The sequence below is a fragment of the Corythoichthys intestinalis genome, chromosome 16 (genome assembly GCF_030265065.1).
Source record: "Corythoichthys intestinalis isolate RoL2023-P3 chromosome 16, ASM3026506v1, whole genome shotgun sequence".
Lineage (NCBI taxonomy): Eukaryota > Metazoa > Chordata > Actinopteri > Syngnathiformes > Syngnathidae > Corythoichthys > Corythoichthys intestinalis.
Genome location: NC_080410.1, coordinates 19,830,699 through 19,855,834, shown reverse-complemented (window position 1 = coordinate 19,855,834; position 25,136 = coordinate 19,830,699). Strand labels below are relative to the sequence as shown.

Sequence of the window (25,136 nt, the reverse complement as noted above, 5' to 3'; positions counted from 1 at the left end):
GCTTAATTATTATAATAATATAATTATCAAATTAAAAATCCAAATGCAATTGTTGAATACAGAGATCCCAGAACTAAAATTGACACGAATGTCAAACACCTATTATTTTAATACACATTGTTAAAAAGTATAGATGTTGCATTTAAGAGTATATAACACTACGGTCCCTGACAAAAGTCTTGTCGCCTATCCATTTTGTAGAAACAATTCCTGACTTCCTACTTCCTGACATCTATTTCTTTCACTGGAAAAAGATATATCAGTTAATGAAGACATAAAGGTCAAATTTTGGAAAGACAAAAGTTTTGTCACCTACAGAAAGTAGTTTGAAAATTGAACAAAAAATGCACTTCAAATACAAAAACATGTTACATAACATAAGCGAATTAAGTAGTGGTTCTGTGAGATACAAATTTGATATTTTGTATGACTTCCAAGAGCTTCGGCAAGGATTCATACAATTTATTGATGAAGTCATCAGGAACATCAAAGAAAACAGTCTTGCATGCCTCCCAGAGTTCATCGACATTCTTGGGTTTCGTCTTCCATGCTTCCTCTTTCATCCTACCCCAGACATGCTCAATGATGTTCCTGTTTGGTGACTGGGCCGGCCAGTCCTGGAGGATCTTGATCTTCTTTGCCTTGAGGAACTTTGAGGTAGAGATTGAAGTATGCGATGGAGCACCATCCTGCTGCAGAATTTGTCCCTTTTTATGGTTAGGAATGTAAGAGGCAGCTAAGATTTGTTGATATTTCAGACTATTTATCTCTCAGGGTGCAGACAATTAAAAAAACGTGTGGCATTTGCCAAGGCCCACAGCCTGTCAAAAGGATGGATGCTGGAAAAGTGGCAAAAGGTGGATTTTTCAGATGAATATTCCATTGAATTACACCACAGTCGCCACAAATATTGCAGGAGACCTACTGGAGCCCGCATGGATCCGAGATTCCCTCAGAAAACAGCGAAGTTTGGTGGTTACATCATTACCAAAATCATGGTCTGGGGTTACATCCAGTATGGGGGTCTGCAAGAGATCTGCAGGGTGGAAGGCAACATAAATACAGTAGTCCAGGGACTGTACTGTACTTTCTATACCATACGCATGTTTTCTCACCAAGCGGGATTTCAAGAACAAAATTACAACCTATATTGAATGCAAGTACAAAGTTTGGAAGAGTATTTAATTATACTTTAATCCAAATTTGTAAGATAACACGTACATTAAACACATTCTCTAAATTACTGCTCGGTGTATGAGACAAGGTGTTACAAACAGAATTTGTGTCTTTAATGGTTAGTTTCGTCAAGTCCCGAAAACACGGCAATAGGATTATGCCATTTTCCTTAGACCATAAAAGACTCCGCGACTTTTGGACATCGTTAGAGTTTTTGTGGAAGGAGTCTATTGGTTCACAATATGTGACGAGTAGCTGGGATACTCACATTTGATTGGCTAAAATAGCACTCTGTGATCTGTGTTTATTCACTTTATTAACTCATTGGCTGCCATTGACTGCGATAGACGTCCGATCCATTTCAACACAGAGGGTTGGGAGCGAATGAACGAACATCTGCTCGTGACATATTCACTGACGCTGTACATCAAGCAACAATGGGAAAGAAATCCACCTACGAAACTTCAGTAATTAGTGTCCTCGGTGATGGACATCCATTCCATTTGAACTGGGAATGAACAAACGTTCATTCGCTGTCAGCCCTCCCAGTTCAAATAGATTGGGCGTCTACTAGTGACAGACTTTTAAATTCACAGCAGAAGGATGAAAAGAGCCACGTGATTGGATGTCTGTCATCCCCAATGGCACTGTAAGAGTTAAACAAGATTGGGATGCTTGTGATAAGATGTGTAATTCTCTCCATAGGCACTTCCTCACAGAGCAGCTCCACAGCATCAAGCACCCCCAACTCCCCAGCCACAACCCACCACATGAGGCCCAGCTCTCTGCATGGGCTTTCGCCTAAACTTCATCGCCAATACCGCTCGGCTCGCTGTAAATCTGCTGGCAACATCCCCTTATCGCCTTTAGCACACACACCCTCTCCCACCACGTCTTCCCCTCCACCTCTGAGCGGCCACACGGTAGGTAGCTCCAACACCACACAGATGTTCCCCGTAAAGCTACACTCGTCACCACCCGTTGCCCGTCCTCGTCCCAAGAGCGCAGAACCACCCAGATCCCCACTTCTGCAACGAGTGCAATCCGCAGAGAAGCTCGGAGCGCCTGTTCTCCCGTCCTCCTCATCTTCATCCTCATCACCTTCTCCTCTGACGGGAGGGGTGTGCTTACGCAAGCACAGTCTGGAGGTCACCCATGGAGACTACAGGAGAGAGTCCTTCCACTGTGAGCACAGCCTACAGAGTCTGCTCGAGATGGAGGGAGAGAATGGACCTGCTCCACCTTCCCCTTCTTCATCTTCCTCCCCATCTCCACCTTTGGGAGGGGAAACCAGTAGTTTGAAGCCTGTCAGAAGACTTGGAAGGCAGGAATCACCACTCAGCCGTGACACAGTGTTACCGGTGATGGAAAAAGATACGCAAACCACGACATCTGATCTCACTGGGTGCGATACTGAGACCAAAACAACAAAAAATGAATCTGGCCCCGACCCAAATAAGACATTATCCTCCTCTGAGGTTCCACAGAGTTCAGCTGCAATTGAGACGACCTCTTCTCCAGTCGTACCCACTGAGACCAAATCAAAACAAGGGGTCAGACCTCCAAATACAACAAATGTTGCAACTTCTGAAGTTACTGTCTCTAAGAGCAAACCTTGTGAGAAAGTCTCCACTCCAGGGATAACAAAGTGCCTCCAACCACAAGAGCGAAAGCAGAAGGATGCTCAGATAGACAGCATATCTTCAACTAAAGCTTTGGGATGTGCCGAAGACAAAACCAAAAGTGCAGAGAAAAGTGCTTGTCGCAAAGGATCAACAACAGAGTCAAACAAACCTCGTAAAGGCACAGAGACTGTTGAGAAAGAGAGCATTGGTGGTGATAAAAAAAGTGAGATGACCAAGATTAAAAGTCCTGCACCCCCATTACCAACCCCAGCGCAAGTCCAAAGTACAGGAAATGTACCAATTGCAGTCAGCTCCAAAGTAGAAAGACCGTCAAAGAACCACTGCGGAGTGAAGGAGGATAGGGCGCGCCTGGAAGTGTTGGAAGAAAACCCCATGTCCCCTTCTTCTAATGCATCCTCACCTTGTTCCAGCAAACCACGCACCATGTCCCCCGGGGATCGAGCCAGCTTCGTCACGCAGCTCACAAGCGTCGCCAAAACAGTACTGGGGCCAATGAAAGGAGGGTCGCAAGACATTTCCAAGGTCAAGGATACCAATAAGGCAAGTGAGGAAAAACGAGGCAGCACAATGGGAAGAGCGGAAGCTTCAGGTGGGATCGGACGACGTGGGGCTCATACAACATCTGCTGGCAGTGCTCTCCAATTGGATAAAGGAAACAGTCGGAGTTCAAAACATCATTCATAATGATAAACAAGCAAAATACCTAATACATTGCCTTTTACTGTCAAAGCATTCAAACATATCATGACTTTTAAATTAAACATATATGCCTGAAGAGAAATAATCTGCATCCGAGATTTTGGACATTTTGCAGGCAAGGGGGAAGATGCATCGCCTACTGTTTAAAAATTTGTGTAGCATATTATAGACCTGTGGATGTCTGTTCTCTATATATATAATATATATACATATATATTAGACATGTGCCGATTACCGATTTCAAGGTATACCGTGGTATGAAAACATCAAAGTTTCAAAACTACAAAAATTTTCCATCATACCGTCCCTAAGGTATTAGCTTTTTTTGTGTTCCAAAAATGCATGGAGAAATCCCTCACTTGCAACTGCAAGGCTCAACCCTCCACCACCGGTTGTTGCTCAGTGTCAGTGAGTCAGCTGTGCTTCATGATGGTTGGAGGAGGTTAAACTCCTGAACTTTTTCCCCCCATGGAAGAAAACGAAATCGCTGGTATGGGAATACTTCGGCTACAGAAAAGTTAAAGGCGGCTGCGGCTTAGAGGAGGAGGGCCAACCGACATGTAAAACATATTTGCGGAGGGTGGCTGGCGAGGAGGCAATACCTCCAAAATGATTTCACATTTATACAAAATTAAAGGTTAGAAAACGCAATCATGAACGTTTTCCTCCAACCATGAGAGTTAACTCCAGCGTGTTTAGTGTGTCTAGCGGTGGTAAAACGTGGTGTTTTTATCTCTCCGGCAACTGTCTGTGTTGAGAGTGTGTGTAATATCTAAACATGATTCGAGTCATACGCACATGCTTTTTATGGAAAATAATTATTTTTGTTCTGATGGTAAGAATATTGAGATGTGGCTGTGGGTTAAGGCTCAGCTAAAGGAATGCATTTATTTTAATTTTATTTATAATTTTTTAAATATTTTTTAAAATGTTATTTTAACGCAACATTATACTTCTGTTCCAATTTACTAATATCTTGTGAAAAATAAAAATCCTTTTCAATGGTAAAAAGTTTTTTTTTTTAACCCAGATATCTCAAAGTAATACATTTTAGAACTGTAATAGCAATACCCGTTATATCGTGTAACTGTGATATTTTTGCTTAAGGTTATCATACCGTCAGAATATCATACTGGCACATGCCTAATATACATATATATGTATAACTGCATGTTGTACATGGAAAATGTACATAAAAAAATAGAATTTTCAAAAGCAGGTGAAAAAAAACAGGACCTTAAGGTAGTAAACACTGTGAACAACTTTGCAACCATCACAACATGCAAACCACATTCCATTTACTTAATTAATTCAAGGTAATTCAAGTTAGCATAATGATATGATAGTCATGTATTGTAAGATAACAGAGAGGAAAAAAATCAAAAAGGTTAGCGTACAGTAGTCTGGACCAAATTACTTGTCGTCAAAGGAACTGGATGGTGTTCTGATTGGTTAAAGGGCTGTATTCCAGTGGGGTAATGTATGGTTTGAAGTTGCACAGGGGCACTATGCAATGTGTTAATATTAATGCCACTTTAGGTGTCCAGGTTGACTATGTTTACATTGTGTTGTCGACCAGTAGAGGTGAAAAAAAGAAGTAGTTGCAATATGCAGAGCAAATATATTTTGCTTTTAAAATTGTCCCTTTTAATGTGCAATTGCTATTGTACGTGAATTCATTGTGTGTTTGTGTTATTGTGTTGCTGAGAACTAAATAGCACTTCAAAAGTTCATTGAATACAATTTTATTTATTTATTTTTACATACGCTGATATATGATTGATTTCATCATTTATTGTGGAAAATGTGTTTTCATTTCTTTAGTTTGCAGTTTAAGATATTAGTGTCTGCTAAATATACATTGAAACAGATGCATGTAATACGTTCCAGATATTTTTACTCATCTGAGTACAACTCAAACGCTGTGTTTCAGTGTTCTGTATAGTTAGAAAATTTTCCTATGCAAGGTGTAAGGATGCATACTCACACTGAATGTTTGACCAGCTTTCCAGCATTAGTGCAATGCACAAAAAAGGAACAAAATCTTCTATGAAATGAATGCTTTGCTGCAATGCAAAGTGCAAACCAAGCAATTGTATCGAGTGAAAATCTGAATGAAATGTCTGAAGAAATTGTGATGGTATTGCAAAAAAAAAAAAAAAAAGTGAAATGTTAATTATACTAAATTACATGGTTTGTTCACAGTCTAGCTGGTGACAACTCTATTAGAATTTGAGATCATTTTGAACCTTCAACAGGAAATTCTGCCGAAGAAAGTACTATTTGGGGTAAAGTAGTTTAAATAATAATAATATTGCATTGGATGTACATAGTACATTTTGAGGTTAAGAACGTTGGACGGTAAATAATTACCTCATTCTGTCATGTTATTACTTTGATGGCCTAGAATTTTTGTCATGCAGATGCTACTGCATTCACTCAAATTTTAATTAAGGACAGAAAAACAAGTATGTTGTAAACCGAGAACCTCCTGCCACGATAAAGACCTCGAATGCAGTATTTTTCCCTTCAACCACGGTCTCTAGAAATTGAACACTGTATTTTGAATTCATGAGTGCAATTCCAACATTACAGCCCATAGTATATAATAGGTATGTGAATTTGTTCTTCCCGTTACATTGCAATCGCGTCTATTTTTGTGTCATGTAAAATACGTACTTACCTTACACTGCCATCTTGTGGATTACTTGCTGCAAAGGCTGATTAGTGTAGGTTTAGAGAATGGGATTTATCCAAGTTATATTCTGATGTCAAAGATCTCTGTCATTGAAAATAATTTAAAGTCCATGCAAGTTTCTGACATTTTATTTAATCGAAAATGCTGTTTAGGGATTCAGAGTGGAATCACTTTGCATTAAACACAAATGGTTTGTGTGGAATGAGTTGCACTTTATTTTTGTGAAATACGGTCTTGTGTTAACTGTAGAAATATTTTTTTGTTAATGTATTTACATGTATTCTCACATTTGGAAAATACCTTTTTCCGATGAAGAATATATTCCTCATGGACAGTCGAGTACAACCCAGTAAATTGTATGCAAAAGAACATGCAAATCTCGATAATTTGATTAGACTTTAGATGTTTTAGATGCACTAAATCGCCAGTAAACATTTGGTAAACGCCTGAAAATGTTGAATTTAAATGGGAATTATTTCTGTTTCTGTTATTTATTTACTTATTTTATTTAATGTGTAAGAAGTCTAGAGAGGTCCCCATATCCCTTCTGTGGGTACAGTAATTCATGTTTTCGTGTATGACTGAGGCTGTCCATTTTAAGTTCCTGTCTTGCAACTTGTGGGAAAAACAATAAAAAGAGAAGAGATGGCAATTGGTTTTTACCATTTCATTCTTGAAGAGTATGGAGGTAGATTTGTGTCTTAATTATTCAGTTCTAAAAACTTGCTTCAATCAATATATATATTTTCAATTTTTAAAAAGTTTTTTTTCCAATAAAAGAAAAAAGTGAATGCAAAAATGAATTTGCATGTGTATGTGACTCCAAAAAATGCATTTGAACACTATTTTTCTTGGATTTTTTTTTTTTTTTTTTTTTTTTGGATTGAAGGTTTTTTTTTTTTTATTATTTGTTTTTGGAACATCATCTTTGATTGAATCAGGGCTGTCAACAGACTTGCAGGAGCCCGTGGACAAGAGACCATTATAGGGCTCTCCCACCCCACCCCTGCCACCGGCTTGTCACGACAACATACACAGTACTTTTAACGCTTTGCAAGCAATGACTAAATTTTCAAAGTATCTAATTTGAGATGGACAGTTATATTTAACAGACCATAATGTGATGTGATACAATGGAAACAAACAATTTCCATCTATTGTCCCATGTAGGCTACAGTACAATATGACTGAGAGTGCTATGCCTGCCTGCTAAGCAACAAAACAGTATAACTAAACATCCTGTGCCTGCCCCCCTCCACATCCCTGGGGTTATCAAGCCCTTAAACAGTGATGCGCCTAGATTTTTTGACAGCAAAGTCATTTATAACATCAGTGAAATCCTAGTCTGTTCAGCCTCGCACACCTGCTCGCCACAAACTAACTCCCTGATCTCCCAACACCTTCTCTCTCCTCGGCTCAACGCGAGCAGCATGTCTTGTCATACCGCAGCTCAATAGGCTACAAACGGCCGGTGACAGACTCGAATCGGGCGTTGGTCACGGTGATCGCGAATGTAAACATTCAGTGTTAGCGGCTGTTGTTCACTTACCGACATCACCGTCCACAGCCAACTCTAGCCCTAATTCTCTAGCTTCTAGTCCCCTTTTAAAAACTAAATTTTTTTCTCGTTCACCTCTATGATTTTAATCTTTTTCTTTTCTTTTCTTTTCTGCGCACCCGATTTATGACAACTCGCCATGTTTAGAGTTTATAACAATGACAGATATTAATTTCCCGCTTCAGGGCATGTACATAGTGCAGCCTTGAGTGCACCAGAGCGGGGTCAAACCATTCTCTGTTAAGACAGAAAGGGTTGGGGGGGCTTGTGCAAAAAACGGAAAAAATGTATATTTGAAATATTTTATATGTTAAAGTTTTTAAGTATCAAGTAGAACATAATATTTAGTCATATAATGATTTCAATAAAAAAATATATATATATATTTGAATGTAAAGTAAAATAAATTAAGGGTCATTCAGGGGCCTCTATGGTCCTGAGGCCCTATGGTCCCTGTCGATGGGCTTGGATTGAATTAATGTAGTTGCGTGTGTAGTGTGTTTGGATTTGGACCACATTTGGGGTAAGACATTTGTGTTTCAATCATTTAATCAAAAATAAGTTGTTTTAAACAAAACCTAATAATTGAATCAAAGAAGAACAATGTTTCATTGCATTTTTTGAGCCTCAAATGTATTTTTACATTCAAAGACTTTTTCTCTATGATTTTTTTTTTTTTTTTTTTTAATTGAAGTGATTTTTTTATATATTGAAAATATATATTTTGATTGAAACAACTTTTTTGTGAATAATAAAGGCAGAAATCGACATCCATACCAAAGAAGAGAGGCATTCAGAGAAGGATAGTGTCATTAGGGATTCGTGAGAAAAACTATGATATTTGTAAGGCTAGATATTTGATGCGCGCTAAATGCCAATCGGGAAGGGCATCAGCGTTTGCCAGCCATTTTACATCGGGGCCTTTTAGTTAACAGCTTTTTATTTTATAATAAACAGGCAGTAGATTAACATGTACTAGAGAATAATCATAACTTTTCTGTTTTTTCAACACCCAGCCTCATACTAGTTGCCATTTTAATTCGGTTCCTTATAAACTAAACTGTTTGTAAATTAGTCAAACACACAGCGAGTTAAGTGTATTTTAGTAGAGGGGGGGGAAAAAACTCCCATTCACTGAAACGGACGCAAGATGACAGCCAGTTACTTACGCCGCTGATTCCGCATTTAGACATCTAGCTATAAGCTTTAGCTATATAAAATATATCTATCTTGTGAGGTCGAGCTGCAAATTTAGAGCGTTCATTGGCGCACTCTCGGCCAATCACATCAGAGCTAGCCCATTCCCAACGTAAACAAGGAAGTTGAACGTGTGAGTTGGTTTGCTAACTGTGAATTTCATTGACAAATTTGACTCGTTAAAGTTTACAGAAAGATATTGCCAGAATGAAGGTAAAAACAACGGCGTCAAATAGTAGCGACGTATTGTATTTTATTTGTAGGTTTTACGTTAGTAGTCTGGAGTGTATGTGGTCAGATTAGTCTCATAAGTAACACACACACATGCGCGATGCACACACTCATTTAACAGGCTAATCTGACCCCATAGAAGTGATGTGAATGTTCGATTTTAGCACCGAAAAATTAGGGGGGGGGGGATTATTAGGTAAATAAATATAGGAAATAAGTACGTACAACTAGAAAGTTGCGGTGTTAGTTCATATGTTGGCCAAGTAACTTTGGGGGAAAAAAATAAGGTCTTGCTATTAAATCTAATAAATTACATTGTTAGGGAATAAAAGAATATTTTAACATTATGTAGTAAAAATGAAAAAATATATATATATATGTTGCTCCTTGTTTTATATTCTTAATTTCCATTTCAATTAATACTACTTGATCTTTTTTTTTTTTTTTTTTAACTGACGTGGATTTTACTAATTGTAACATAAACCATGCTCCATTATCTGTTTGATGCTATCTGATTCAGAACAATAAAGCACAAGCAGCTATTTTGTTGGAAAAGCATATCTGAAATTCCTTGAGTCACATGGTGCAGTCACATGGTTTTCCGCTGTCTAAACTACCATACCTAATTATCCAGTTGATGTAGTTAAATGCAGATTGTCAGATTAGGAGGAATAGCCTCTATGTTGATGGGTTGAGGGAGGCATCGATTGAGTCATCCGTCAATGGTTAGTGACAATCGTGCTTTGGTATATTTGTTCTTCATCTGCAGCATCTGCAATGGCCTTAGGGAGTGTTCCCTTGTGGTCATTCTTATTCATATCTGCTGGTTATGGACCCAACTGCCTCCTTGACTTGCTCTGGGAGCCAGTCTCCTACAGATGAATTTATGGACGACTGGCTCTTCCTATCCTCTACCTCAGCTGCCTCTCCTTGCTATGAAGAAGAGAGCAGAGATGACAAGGAGAAAAGAGGAAAACTTAAATCCAAGTTGATCTCAGCATGGAATAGTGTCAAATATGGTATGTTTTAGTGCTCAGGCTCCATTACAAATGTGTTCATTTCTGTGTGGTTTTGTTTGATCTCTCGAATTGTTCTCTCTCTTCTATTAGGATTATCCTTCAAACAGAAATCAAATTTAGGCAAAAACTCTACTGTGGTCTTCTTTGGAACGTCATATCAACTCAGGGATCGAGGTGAGGTTGCTTCTGCAATTGCAAGTTAACAGTTTATGCATTATGCATCATTGAATTGGAATTCAATCTAGACTATTTTATGTCTTCCAACTGTAATTTCAGGGGAGAACGAGTGTTTCCACCACTCCTTTGCTGCTCTTCTGTGGTTTACATATCGACGTGGTTTCCCACAGCTGAAAGGCAGCTCTCTGACAACTGACAGCGGCTGGGGATGTCTTCTCCGCACAGGGCAGATTTTGTTAGCGCGAGGCTTGCTTCTACATCTGATGCCAGAAGGTGAATCAAAATGAAGACCCACTGTAATGTTTGTCCAAAAGGTTTTACAGTGAATGGGGGAAATTCATTGACATCGAAGGATAACGAATTTGGGTAGTTTCATCTTATTTATTGATATCGGAGAACTTGGCAACATTTCTTAAAAATAACTATAATAAGGCAAACTGTGTAGCTTTATTTGCAGTCTAAGTAGGCCATTAAATTGAAAATTGGTTTACTACATGGATGTAAGGAATACCCTACTCTATTACTGTATGTAGGCTTCCTCGCCATACACACCAAGTACACTAATACCACGAAAACTACAACAATATCACGAGTTTTTAATAAACAATTTATTAAAACTCTATTAAACCATATTATGGGCATGTTGCTAGAGATCACAACGTTATAAAAGTATACATTATATTTTAGAATGTTTTATATGCCTTTGTTGATAAGTTTTGCTGTAACTTGAGAATGCCTCTATATTTTCTTTTCAAATGTGGCACATTTATGAAGAAGGACATTAGGACACAAGGCTTTAGTTTTTATGTTATTATGGTATTTTTTTAAGTGTACAGGAAAAAAAAACACCCCTTATGAATGCGTCCGATTAGTGACGACTGTGACGTCAGTTATACACGCCCAGACTTTTGACATACCTAGCACATTTATACTGGTTCCCCTACTGGGCACTACATAAAAACAATGCTGACCATTTTAAGTTTTTCCAGAAGAAAATTATGTTTGAATACAAAAAAACCCGGCACCGCTTACAGTTGCAGTCATTTTGTGACGAATGTAACGTCTGTTATACGCACCCAGACTTTTGACATCTAGCACATGTTTATCCTTGTTCCTTATTGGGAGCTACATTAAAACAATGTTGACCTTTTATTTTTTCCAATCTTTTTCAGGCTTGACATGGTCTGTGAGCCATCATAAATTCAAAGATGATATGGATCTCCCAGAGATCTTCTCTGAAGCTAGAGGAATGTGTATACAAAATTCCAAAGGGCTCGAGAAAAGTGCTCGAAAACTGAGTTTGGGCTCCCTCATGGACAGATGCATGGAGTCCACTCATAGGAAGGTTGTGTCATGGTTTGCAGATAATCCATCAGCTCCTTTTGGGATACATCAGCTTGTAGAGTTTGGCAAAAGCTTAGGGAAGAAAGCAGGGGACTGGTACGGCCCATCTATTGTGGCGCATATTTTAAGGTTAGTAATTTCTCAAATTGTATGCAGTTCACAGTTCAGCTCATCCAAAAATGGGAAACTCGCGGCCCCGGGGGCAGATTTGGCCTGCAATGTCGTTTGTGTGGCCCGCAAAAGTAAATTATGTGCATCGACTTCATGCTTCTAGCTAAAATAAAATCAAATTATAATAAAATCTGAGTATATATGTTTTTTTTTTTTTTTATATATATATAAAATGTAAAAATCAATATTAGAAAAAAGACAGTAGTTTTTTTTCTCACTTTTTTTTATTTGAAAAAAATTAATTAATAAAAAGTATATTTAAAAAATTATAGTTTAGTGTTTATGCCCTCCTTTTTTTGTTAAAGATGTACATGTGAAATAAAAGTGAATAATAAATTTGAAAATATTTGAAAGGAAAAGGCGCGAAAAAGACGTTTTGGATCATTTTGAGATCAACAATGTTGATTTATTGATCATAAAAATAGTCAGCGATTCGTTTGAGAACGAACGTTTATCTGCCCCCTCTGAGTCAAAATGGATTAGACGTCTTGTGCCATCAATGGGTGCCAATGAGTTAAATATTTGTACGGGTCGGCTGAAATATTGGCCCTCCGAAGAAAAATTATAGCTATGATGTGGCCCGTGATAAAGATGCTTTTGACACCCCTGAACAAATACTTGCTATTCATCTCTCTGAAATTTCTGATAAAATTTTGTTTCAGGAAAGCTGCAGAAGCATCAACTGCCCTTCCCAATCTCGCTGTATATGTTGCACAAGATTGTACCAGTTAGTGCTTTTTATCTATTGTATCTTGTTCATGTATAGTCACCAACTTCCTTTTTGTAAGCACAACTTAAACCTGAACGGATGTGATTCATTTCTGCTAAGCATCTTTTTGTCCTTCTTTGTCTCAGTCTATGTAGAAGACGTAAATGATTTGTGTGAACAGACCTTTTCTGGGATCTCCTCTGCATCTATTCAGCCATGGAAAGCCATAATACTCCTTGTGCCAGTGCGACTTGGAGGACAAGACCTCAATCCCGCCTATATCACCTGTATCAAAGTAGTGTTTATTTGCCATTTAACAACGTAGAATCCAATTGTATACTATGAGGTTGCCATGGCAATGACAGACATTTGTAGTGCTGGTGTAAAATCATCATTTAGTTGTTGGTTTTTTTTGTGTTGAGTAGATACTTAATGGTCTATACAGCTAAATGTTTTTTTCTCTATTTTCCTGATAGAAAATCTTGACATTACAATGTTGCATTGGTATCATTGGAGGCAAACCAAAGCACTCTCTCTACTTTGTTGGTTTCCAAGGTAAGTGTAATTCCATGCATTGTCTCAGAGTCGACTGTAATGTACTTTTAAAAATATATATACAGTGGGGCAAATAAGTATTTAGTCAACCACTAATTGTGCAAGTTCCACCCCCATGCTTCACAGTGGGTATGGTGCAATTCAGTATTATTTTTCCTCCAAACAAGAGAACCTGTGTTTCTACCAAAAAGCTCTATTTTGGTTTCATCTGACCATAACATATTCTCCCAGTCCTCTTCTGGATCATCCAAATGCTCTCTAGCGAACTGCAGACGGGCCTGGACGTGTACTTTCTTCAGCAGGGGGACACGTCTGGCAGTGCAGGATTTGAGTCCCTGGCGGCGCATTGTGTTACTGATAGTAGCCTTTGTTACTGTGGTCCCAGCTCTCTGTAGGTCATTCACTTGGTCCCCCCCGTGTGGTTCTGGGAATTTTGATCCCCGTTCTTGTTATCATTTTGACGCCACGGGGTGAGGAGGGAGTTGAAAGTCCGTGTTGCCCAACGACGGCCCCAAAACATCACTGCTCTAGAGGAGATCTGCATGGAGAAATGGGCCAAAATACCAGCAACCGTGTGTGAAACGCTTGCGAAGAGTTACAGAAAACATTTGGCCTCCGTTATTACCAACAAAGAGTTCATAATAAAGTATTGAGATGAACTTTTGGTACTGACCAAATACTTATTTTCCACCATGATTTGCAAATAAATTATTTAAAAATCAAGCAATGTGATTTTCTTTTTTTTTTTTTTTTTTTTTTTTCACATTCTGTCTCTCATGGTTGAGGTTTAACCATGTTGACAATTACAGACCTCTCTAATATTTTCAAGTGGGAGAACTTGCACAATTAGTGGTTGACTAAATACTTATTTGCCCCACTGTATATATTATTTTTTATTTTAACATTTTCCCACTTTGACTTTGTTGAAGATGACCATTTATTGTACTTGGACCCTCATTACTGTCAACCCACAGTGGATGTAACAAAGGACAACTTTCCTTTAGAGGTATCCAGAAATACTGGCACTCTTCTTCTTGCTTGTTTTGGGCACTACCACCATTAAATTTTGTTTTATCATAAGATTTGCTGTTTCACAATGCTACAACCACTGAATGGAGCATGTCTAGTAGATGTGTTCTGTTGCAGATGCTTTATTGATGCCATAGTGACTAAAACCCAGACAAGATCCAGATCTTCAACATTCTTTTATGGATTGGTCCGTGAGCTTGTTCCACTATACAACAAATTGGCGGGTGGGCAGGCATGTAGGCGACTCTTTGGCAGCAAACATATTTACGTGCAAACACACATAATTATGGTGAATTGGTTTTAAATTTTCAAAGTAGTCTTCCTTTTCAGAACTTTGAAATTGCCTATTCTTTACTATGTTATTCATAGGCGGAGTTTGACTTTTGGGGGAGGGGAGCACAATATGTTGATGACTCTGCAACGCAGTGTCACTAATAAAATAACTTACAATAATAGTTATAATAATAAGTTGAAAATGAGCGCTTTTTGTTTCCCATCTTTTTTATGGGAATTCTAAATCAGACTGCTTAGGGCAGCTACAATTTTCACCAAGATCATCATCCACTGAATATGGTACGCTCGCCAATGGTGGCTTTGTTGTACAATTAGCGTCTTTAGTGGGGCACATTGCAACTCAGCTAACCATTTTCATGGTCCACATTTTCAATCCTGGGTTCTTGCTCAGTAGTTGTTGCTTTTGAAAGCTTAGGTTTGAAAAAAATTACGTACATCCATCTTGCCTCTTCGGTCCTCAGGTGGTTTTGGCTATGCAAAGCAAATGACCGTCTAAGGCAGGGGTGCCCAAACCGGTCCTCAGGGGCCGCTGTGGTTCCTGGTTTTTGTTCTACTACTGATCGAGCACAGATGGTTTAACCAATGAGGTTTTTGCTAAAACAAGCAGCACCTGACTACAATCAACTGATCACACTTGTAAGACAACAGATTGGTGGAAAGGTGTCGTCCTATTTTGTTGGAAAGAAATCCTACACCCACTGTGGCCCGATGTGGAATAGTTTGGAGACCCCTGGTCTAAGGTGTTAGTCACATGATCTGTTCGAAAAATAATTTTGACCCATTGTAAAAAAAAAAAATTTCATCTAATTTTGTTGTTTTATTGCTTTACAACTTTCATAGACAATATTTAACCGGAAAACTCTTAATTTTGAAATCCTATATAGGAAAGTCAATTACATGCAATGAAACTTTTCGGCCACCAGGGGGACATGCCCCCCTTAAACGCCGCGTATGATTCCTATTCCAAAATGACCCCTGCGAAAACAAGCACGAGTGGGCCACAGTACACTACAGTTTGAAGGCTGCACACGCATGCCATCTACTGCCAACTCGGAAACTACAAGCAACACAGGCACCAAAATAAGTCAATGACCTCTACTGGTAAATTCCCAACCCTACAGGAGGCTACCTTCTACTAGCTAGCTTCTAACTATGATCCCGCAATTAATTAATCAGCCCTGATCCAAAAAATTAATAATCAGGATTTAAGGCTCAATTGATACTAGCCCAGTCTACATAGCTACCAAGTTTCAAGATGCTGGTTTCATGAATGACAGAGGAGTAGGACTTCAAGTTAGTGTCCACAGGAACAACAACTAGTGTGATGACTTGACAGGCCTTAAGTCTGTAATAAAAACATCAAAGCTAGTCAGTGATGACATAAGATTTGTGTACAGTGATATATGAATAAAAACTAGTATGTTTTTTAATGTATTTATTTATTTTGATATTTCCATGTTGCAGTCATTTCACTGTAAATACCCAAGGAAAATGCCTTTCTCCCGCATGGATCCCAGCTGTACCATTGGATTCTATGCGAAAAGCCAAAAAGACTTTGAAAAACTGCGCAGAGTTGTCAGTGAGGTAAGTACATACATGCAACATTTTCATCAAATTATTGCAAACATAAAAAACAAAATCATTTACGTAACTGGTAGGTTTTTAATGTTATGCTCGCTTCACCCTCAGGCTGTCTCCACATCTGCAGAGACGTACCCCATGTTTATATTTGTGGAAGGTCATAGTAGAATGGAGGAGGAGGAAAGCAGAAGCCCAACCAATATCACCTACATCCTAAGGAATAACGAACTTCAAAGGGTCAACACTAGTGACAGCATGGATGAATTTGTCCTATTGTGAGCCAACATCAGCGACGGATTGTGCTGATCAATGATCACAGAGTAGGCTAACTGACAAACAAATCTTTTTGTTTTTACACACTTCAAATATCCTAATGCTGACAAGGACATAGCTAAATGTCCCCTAATCTATAGTCTCAGGAGAAACAGTTAATTTTAATAGTTTTAATACATAGATTTTAATTATATTTTTACCTGAATGATCAAACAAGTTCAGTGCACAAATGTTAATTTGCTGTCAGGCTTCACCAATCGATTGGATCAGATGTCTGCTAGTGACAAACTGATTTTAATTCACAGCAGAAGGATGAAAACAGCCACATGATTGGACGTCTATCATCATCAATGGCACTGAATGAGTTAACATAGCTTTCTCCATGCATATTACTGTCTTGTGTTATTGGATTTTTTTAGATAAAGTTTCAGTTCAAGGTGAAATATAACACACCAAAAAACTTGAATTCTTCGTCATGTGGTGAGGTGGTTTTTTTAAGAGGGTATATCCTTTGGTTCATGCAGCTACAGCTTCACAAACATAAACTTGCTCTTTAACTGTGATGATAATATGAAAATCTAATGATTAAAAAATACAGCTGTATACTTTCAATTTTATCTTTATTCATTTATTTTTATCAAGGATTGGTGGTCAAGCAGAGGCTTGACCACCAATCCTTTTAGTGGTCCTTTTAGGGGATCCATTTAAGGTCTTTAAAGGGTATGTCAACCCCTGGGGAAATGTTAATATTCCATCATTTATCCATAAACACATGCCTTTTGTATTCATATCATGCCACTTCGTGTAATTACACACAAGAAAATGAGAGAAATTTGGATGATTGTCAAGCTAAAACGACCGGCGCCCGAGATCTGGCAGATTATGTGCGTGATGTCATTACAAGTGAAGAGAGTGCCACCGGCCACTAGGGGAGCAGCGCCTGTCTGCATCAATATAATTCCTTCTAGTGAGGGGAGAATTAGGGGTGTTTTGAGCTGTTTATGCTGTTGCATTGTGTTCGTCCTGCACATATTCCAGGTTCCCTCATGAAGAAACACCCCTCGTTGTCAATAAAAGAGAATTCAGAATTGACTGTGAGGGGTGTTTCTTCAACAAGAAAAAGGCTCAGTGCTTTAATACTGAATGGCGGCGATGATGGCAGACAATTTCGTTTCTCGTTTCAGCGACAAATCCGACTTAGAAGGACGTAACGAATGTTCATCTAATGGTGACAAGGAGAATTACGAAGCTTTAATTGGTGTTTTAGGTTACCAATTTGAACCCAAACAAACGCCAACGCAGCGTAATGAAACGGTCATTGAGGGGAGCAATGACACTGATGAAACATCGGCAGCAGATCGTGTGGGAAACACCGAATGATTTGTTTTGCATTTCTTTTTGTGAAGCTGATACACCGTGACCGCAAAATAATGTATAAAATAATTATCATTTATTGCGCTATCATAGCTTTTCGCTCTGCCAACAGACACAAATATGAATGGGATCAGATGATTTGTTCTATATATTTTACGAGCGATAATTTATACATGTGTCCAGTCCTGTATCCAATGCGTGATATTTTTATATTATAAAAGAGTACTCACTCTGGCCATTTCGAGCTTGGCTGCTCCCCTCCTTTGCTTAGCCTTAGCCTCCTTTGCCAGTCATCATCCTCTTTCTTGATATCTCGGGACATTTAGGTGGCTGCGCGTGTATGGTGGGCACCGCATCTGCTTTGAGCAGCAATCTTTTAGCAAAACCCGATTTCACTTGTCCATAGTTCGAGAAGCTTTCAGGTGGAAAATGCGCACCACAGAAAACCGTGCCGGAGGCTGGGTCTAGAAAATTAGCCCTCTTTGCACGGACGAACTTTACCCATTGTCTGCGTAGTCCAGCTTTTTTGTCGCGTTTGGGAACTCATGGATACTATATTCCGATAAATAGCTATTTGTACACCACATAGCACAGCAGTTTTGAACCATTTTAGTGATGTTTTGGTCAAACAAACCCGAACGCTACTCTCTCGTCGATAAAAAACAATGGCACCTGGCTCCGCCTCGACTTTGATTCACTTGTAGTGACGTCCCCGCCCCATTCGGCTGTTTCCGGAACACTTTCGGAAATGTTCGTCATTTTTGATCTATTTTCGATAATTGCTCATTAATGTGATTGATTTTTTTGTTAACTTTATCAATATTTGTTATCTTGGCACATAACGGTTCTATTGATGTCTCACACCCCCTTTGCGTTTTCATACCCTTTAAGTAAGTCCGTATGGATATTTTTGGTACGTGAGTGTAAGCTGCTGTTTCCAGAGAAAACCCACGCAATCAAAAAAACATGCAATCTTCACTTGAGTCAGGAAGGCCGAAGCTGAGATTCGAACTGAGAACCCATAACTGTGAGATGGATGGACTGACCATTGTGGAACCATTTCACAATGACATACCTCCTCATATAATGGTATACAGTGCTGGCCAAAAGTATTGGCACCCCTGCAATTCTGTCAGATCATGCTCAATTTCTCCCAGAAAATGATTGCAATTACAAATGTTTTGGTAGTAATATCTTCGTTTATTTTGCTTGCAATGAAAAAACACAAACAAATGGGCCGGACAAAGGATTGGCACCCTCAGCCTAATACTTGGTAGCACAACTTTTTAGGTGAAATAATTGCAAACCACCACTTCCGGTATACATTAATGAGGTTCTTACAATGCTCTGCTGGAATTTTTGACCATTCTTCTTTGGCCAACTGCTCCAGGTCTCTGAGATTTGAAGGGTGCCTTCTCCAGACTGCCATTTACAGATCTGTCCACAGGTGTTCTATGGGATTTAGGTCTGGACTCATTGCTGGCCACTTTGGAAGTCTCCAGTGCTTTCTCTCAAACCATTTTCTAGTGCGTTTTGAAGTGTGTTTTGGGTCATTGTCCTGCTGGAAGACCCATGACCTCTGAGGGAGACCCAGCTTTCTCACACATTATGCTGCAAAATTTGTTGGTAGTCTTCAGACTTCATAATGCCATGCACACGGTCAAGCAGTCCCGTGCCAGAGGCAGCAAAGTAAACTCTAAACATCAGGGAACCTCCGCCATGTTTGACTGTGGGAACTGTGTTCTTCTCTTTGAAGTCGTCTTTTTTTTCCTGTAAACTCTATGTTGATGCCTTTTCCCCAAAAGCTCTACTTTTGTCTCATCTGACCAGAGATATTCTTTCAAAACGTTTTGGCTTGGCGAACTCCAGTCTGGCTTTTTTATGTCTCTAGGTCAGAATTGGGGTCTTCCTGGGTATTCTACCATTGAGTCCCTTTTCTTTCAGACGCCAACGGATAGTACGGGTTGACACTATTGTACCCTCGACTGCAGGACAGCTTGAACTTGTTTGGATATTAGGTGAGGTTTTTTATCCACCATCTGCACAATCTTTCATTGAAATCCCGTGCAATTTTTCTTTTCCGTCCACATCTAGGGAGGTTAGTCACTGTGCCATGGGCTTTACACTTATTGATGACACTGCGCACGTTAGACACAGGAACATTCAAGTCTTTGCAGATGGACTTTTTGTAGCCTTGAGATTGCCCATGCTTCCTCACAATTTTGCTTCTCAAGTCCTCAGACAGTTCTTTGGTCTTCATTCTTTTCTCCATGCTCATTGTGGTACACACAAGGACACAGGACAGAGGTTGAGTCAACTTGAATCTATTTAACTAGCTGCAAGTGTAATTCAGTTATTGCCACCACCTGTTATGTGCCACAGGTAAGTAACAGGGGCTGTTAATTACACAAATTAGAGACATCGCATGATTTTTCAAACGGTGCCAATTAGGCCTGAACGATATATCGTTTAAACATCGCCATCGCGATGTGCGCATGTGCAATAGTCCCATCGCAAGGACGTGCGATAGTTTTTTAATTTCATTTTTTTTAATCCACAAACGTTTGTTTTGAGGAAGGAGAGGGAAAAAAAAGCGCACAGCTTCTCTTTCTCTCCAGCAAGTCATCGGCTCCTCCCCCTCCCCCTGCAACAGCGGAGTGGAGGGAGGAGGGGCCGAACAGCAGAGCGGAGGGAGGAGGGCCCGTTCTCAAAGTGAAAGCAAGCAATCAACACGTTGGAGGAGCAAGGAAGACTGTATCCAAAAGGAGTTTTGGAAGTATTTTGGCAAGAACAAGACTATAAGGGACAAAAAACAGCCCTGTCGACAGTGCCTCGCCATGGTTGCCTCAACAAGAAGTAATCTGTCAAACATGTGGGACCATTTAAAACGCAGGTATCTATGCATTCCTGCTACGAGCTCCCCATCAGAGGCTTTTTAGCACAGGTGGGAACATTGTTACGTGCCAACGTTATTGTCTCAAGCCTGCTATAGTGGATAAACTAATAGTCTTGGCCAAAAACCTATGAGACCCAGTTGAGAATTGCTGAGCAAGGAAGGTGGACGATATGCAGACAAATACATAACACAGCTGAAGGAATGTCTTTTCTTCTTTTAATGTGACAGCTATCAGGAAGGCAGGAAATTTGGGAGTTAAAATGGTTCTGTTATTCATCACAGTTATTTGCAGTTATTCAGTTCAATTATTTACAAGTTCAATTGAGTTTGTTTCTTTTATATTTAAATTTATTGTAAACCGTATTTTTCAAATAACTATATATAGTACAGCTGCACATAAAGTTTTGATACTTAATATTTTTGTTGAAATATTTTTACAACTTTGTTGCCGTTTTGCAGTTTTATATTGTTATATTTTGTGTAAACAACTCAGGGGACTAATGCACTTGCACTTTTATTAGTCAGATTTAATATTTAAGTTCAAATATGTTGACAACTTTGTTGTTTAACTGAGGTTTTTATGTATTGTTATAGTTTGTGAACTCTTTTGTCATATTTAATATTTTTGTTCAAATATGTTGACAACTTTGTTGTTTTACTGAGGTTTTTATTTATTGTTATAGTTTGTGAACAACTCTTTTATTTGTCATATTTAATATTTTTGTTCAAATATGTTGACAACTTTGTTGTTATTTTACAGAAGTTTTTATTTGTTATATTTTGTCAAAAACTAAGGGGACTAATGCACCTGCTCTTTTATTTATCATTTAATGTATTTGCTGCTGTTGAAGTGTAAAATATTGTATTCAATAAATGATCTATTTCGTGCAGACATGACTTCCTGGATACCTTCATACAGAAATCTTCATCATTAACAAATTAGACGGTATTATATGAATACACTGTGGTCACGGTGTGTTATGTAAAGTATTTCCAAACAGCTATTCAAGTCATTTAGTGAAAATTTCTTTAAAAAAGATAGATCTTTTTTTTTTTAATATCGCAATATAATATCGCAATATATTGCAAACCTAAAAAAAATCGCGACAATAGTTTTTTCCAATATCGTTCAGGCCTAGTGCCAATACTTTTGTCCGGCCCATTTTTGGACTTTTGTGTAAAATGATAATGATTTTTTTTTTTTTCATTCACTTCTGATTTTTTTTTCATTGCAAGCAAAATAAATGAAGATATTACTACCAAAGCATTTGTAATTGCAATCATTTTCTGGAAGAAATTAAGCATTATCTGAATTGCAGGGGTGCCAATACTTTTGGCCAGCACTGTAAATGGGGGATGATGCTCTATAGGCTACCATATACTGGTCCTTCTCAAAAAATTAGCATATTGTAATTAGGGATGGGAATCGAAATCCGATTCCAATTCGGAACCGGTTCCGAGTGTTTCGAGGCCTCGACATCACAATGAAAAAGCCGTCACGATCCCTTTAACGATTCCTAAAGACGCGTATTGCGTCGTGACATGTAAGTTGTTGTCCAGACGCATCAAACTAGCATGGCGCCAAGAACCACTTGCTCCAAAGTTTGACTACACTTCACCAGGAAAGAGTGTGAAAATGAAAGGTTACGACGGGTAAGCACGAGCATTGCAGCCATAAACATAACAATGACAGCACGTAAGTTCAAACGCTCGAAAGTGTGTCTTCACTTCACGAGGAAAAATTACAACAAAGCGACTTGGAGTCATTGCAAGGTGGAGATAACTGCATCGGGAGGGAATACGATTGCGCTGTCCTCACAGAGAGGATAAGGCTCAGTCCTGGCTATAAAAAAAAAAAAAAAAGTCCCAGCTATACAGCTAGCTAAACTCCCAAATGACGATGCAGAAGACGTTGGTATAATTTGCTGACTTTATTCAACCATCACTTGAAGAGTGAAACTAAGAATAGAAATGAAACAAATCAATTTCGTCCCCAATAACACACAGGTTTGCATCAACGTAAATCAGCGATGATTAGCTGCTAATAACAGTATGGTTAGCATTCGTTCGCTAGCATTAGCACATCGTTCAAACCACTACACAACTGGATTTAAGTGTCCGATCGCGAGTGGAAACACAACAACAACAACACAAAAGATGATACATACAGGCGTTGCCTCTGTAGATATTAACATTAACAAAGAACGTAGGCTCGTAGAAGTGTTTCCCTCTCTCACTCACTTGGATGCGGCATTTCTTCTTTGGGTGTATGCGCGCTCCAGCAGTCCTCAAACTGCGGCTCGCGGCCCAAATACGGCCCGCCTCCACATTTGGTCCGGCCATTTTGATTTTTTTTTTTTTTTTTTTTTCCTCAATCGTGTTATTTATTTTCTGGCCTTTTCCTTGAAGAATTCAGAGAGGGTTATTTGGTTATTATCTATTTAGTTAATAGTGTTTTTATTATTAATTATTATTATTATAAAGAATCCAGAAAGGGTTATTTGATTGTGGCTTTCTGAAAAACAATAATTTTTTACATGTATGCACTTCTGCAATCGTCACACTTTTTCTGTAACAAACTGACCCCGGCCCCTCATCAGAGAAGGGAAAAGTTATGTGGCCCTCACAGGAAAAAGTTTGGGGACCCCTGCTTTAACACATATTGCCAAAGGCAGAACAAAAACCAATCTGCCAATATATACCAATATTTTTTATTTCTATTAGATAAATGTTTCAGTAAAATGTTACACATTCTTGTGTATTTGCCACTTATTGCCACAGTGAACATTGAGGCTTTGGGCCTCTTTTGATCTCGTTGTTAGTTTGTAAGGTTGTGACTTCTGAATAAACAAACTCGATGCCAATCAAAACGTTTGTTCTTTTTCCCCAAATTAGAATCGATAAGAGAATCGATAAAGAATCGAATCGTTAAGCAATATCGATAATGGAATCGGAATCGTAAAAATCCTATCAATTCCCATCCCTAATTGTAATACAGTTCATTATGCGAAAGATTTCTGAGGCTTTTAAAAACTCCCAGCCTGGTTCATTACTCAAAACCGCAATCATGGGCAAGACTGCCGACCTGACTGCAGTCCAGAAGGCCATCATTGACACCCTCAAGCAAGAGGCTAAGACACGGAAAGAAATTTCTGAGCAAATAGGCTGTTCCCAGAGTGCTGTATCAAGGCACCTCAGTGGGAAGTGTGTGGGAAGGAAAAAGTGTGGCAGGAAACGCTGCACAACTAGAAGAGGTGACCGCACGCTGAGAAAGATTGTGGACGAGGGCCGATTCCAGACCTTGGGGGACCTGCAAAAACAGTGGACTGAGTCTGGAGTAGAAACATCCAGAGCCGCCGTGCACAGGTGTGTGCTGGAAATGGGCTACAGGTGCCGGATACCCCAGGTCAAGCCACTTTTGAACCAGCACTGGACTGTTGCTCAGTGGTCCAAAGTACTTTTTTCAGATGAAAGCAAATTTTGCATGTCATTTGGAAATCAAGGTGCCAGAGTTTGAAGGAAGACTGGGGAGAAGGAAATGCCTGAAGTCCAATGTCAAGTACTCACAGTCAGTGATAGTCTGGGGTGCCATGTTAGCTGCTGGTGTTGGTCTACTGTGTTTTATCAAGGGCAGGGTCAATGCAGCTAGCTCGGGATATTTTGGAGCATTGCATGCTTCCATCTGCTGAAAAGCTTTATGGAGATGAAGATTTCATTTTTCAGCATGACCTGGCACCTGCTCGCAGTGCCAAAACCACTGCCAAATGGTTTACTGACCATGACATTACTGTGCTCAATTGGCCTGCCAACTCTCCTGACCTGAACCCCATAGAGAATCTGTAGGATATTGTGAAGAGGAAGTTAAGAGACACCAGACCCAACACTGTGGATGAGCTTAAGGCCGCTATCGAACCATCCTGATTCTCCATAACACCTCAGCAGTGCCACAGGCTGATTGCCTCCAGGCCACGCCGCATTGAAGCAGTCACTTCTGCAAAAGGATTCCCGACCGAAGTATTGAGTGCATAGCTGATATAATAAATGCAAGGTTGACTTTTTTGTATTTAAAAAAACTTTTTGGTATTGGAGGAAATATGCTATTTTTTTTAGATAGGTATTTTTGGTTTTTCTTGACTTTTTTTGCCAAAATCATCAATATTAAAACAATAACAGGCTTTAACTACTTCAGTTGTGTGTAATGAATCTAAAATATAATGTTTATCAGGACAGTACAGAAAATAATGAACTTTATCACAATATGCAAACATTTTTTAGAAGGACTAGTATATTAACATGACTCAATCAATCTAAACAGTTATTTACTCTGCGTAGGATGAAAAAGTAGAAGTCCAATGAATATTTTGGCAACAAAGAAGGAGAATAGACACCAAATCTATTTGGACTGGGAGACTTTCCCGTTCTAAATGGATTAGACGTCTATCCGTGTCAATGGCACTGAAACATGATTATTCAATGGCAGCTATTCCAGTTCAAACAAATTTGACGTCT

The 25,136-nt window shown here is 39.0% G+C and overlaps 2 protein-coding genes across 8 annotated transcripts in view; both read left to right on the top strand.

Moving 5' to 3' along the window:
- LOC130932083 (microtubule-associated serine/threonine-protein kinase 1-like) overlaps positions 1–6,883 on the top strand; it is a 61,067-nt gene extending 54,184 nt beyond the window's left edge. For all 5 annotated transcript variants that reach the window (XM_057861472.1, XM_057861470.1, XM_057861469.1 and 2 more), the window contains one exon: positions 1,882–6,883. In XM_057861472.1, coding sequence (XP_057717455.1) covers positions 1,882–3,506 — 1,625 coding nt within the window. In that variant the 3' untranslated portion in view covers positions 3,507–6,883. The remainder of the gene's footprint in view (positions 1–1,881) is intronic.
- A 2,175-nt stretch (positions 6,884–9,058) lies between these two features.
- Positions 9,059–16,947, top strand: LOC130932194 (cysteine protease atg4da-like). Of its 3 annotated transcripts, none has more exons than XM_057861670.1 (11): positions 9,059–9,107; positions 9,975–10,224; positions 10,315–10,398; positions 10,501–10,674; positions 11,574–11,874; positions 12,579–12,643; positions 12,772–12,920; positions 13,102–13,180; positions 14,110–14,186; positions 15,968–16,087; positions 16,193–16,947. In XM_057861670.1, the coding sequence occupies exons 2-11, from the start codon at positions 10,035–10,037 to the stop codon at positions 16,361–16,363; spliced, it is 1,410 nt and encodes a 469-aa protein (XP_057717653.1). In that variant the 5' UTR covers positions 9,059–9,107; positions 9,975–10,034; the 3' UTR covers positions 16,364–16,947. The 3 variants fall into 3 exon arrangements, with proteins under 3 accessions (XP_057717653.1, XP_057717652.1, XP_057717654.1); XM_057861669.1 differs by having other exon boundaries at positions 9,073–9,187; XM_057861671.1 differs by lacking the exons at positions 15,968–16,087; positions 16,193–16,947 and adding an exon at positions 14,327–15,960 and having other exon boundaries at positions 9,073–9,187.
- Positions 16,948–25,136: the final 8,189 nt, after the last annotated feature.

Bases quoted from the DNA above. Each gene is read 5' to 3' on its own strand.
- LOC130932194 (XM_057861670.1), top strand. From the start codon at position 10,035: ATGGACCCAACTGCCTCCTTGACTTGCTCTGGGAGCCAGTCTCCTACA. The intron at 11,875-12,578 runs GTTAGTAATTTC...ATTTTGTTTCAG, and splicing joins ATTGTGGCGCATATTTTAAG to GAAAGCTGCAGAAGCATCAA. The intron at 12,644-12,771 runs GTTAGTGCTTTT...TCTTTGTCTCAG, and splicing joins TGTTGCACAAGATTGTACCA to TCTATGTAGAAGACGTAAAT.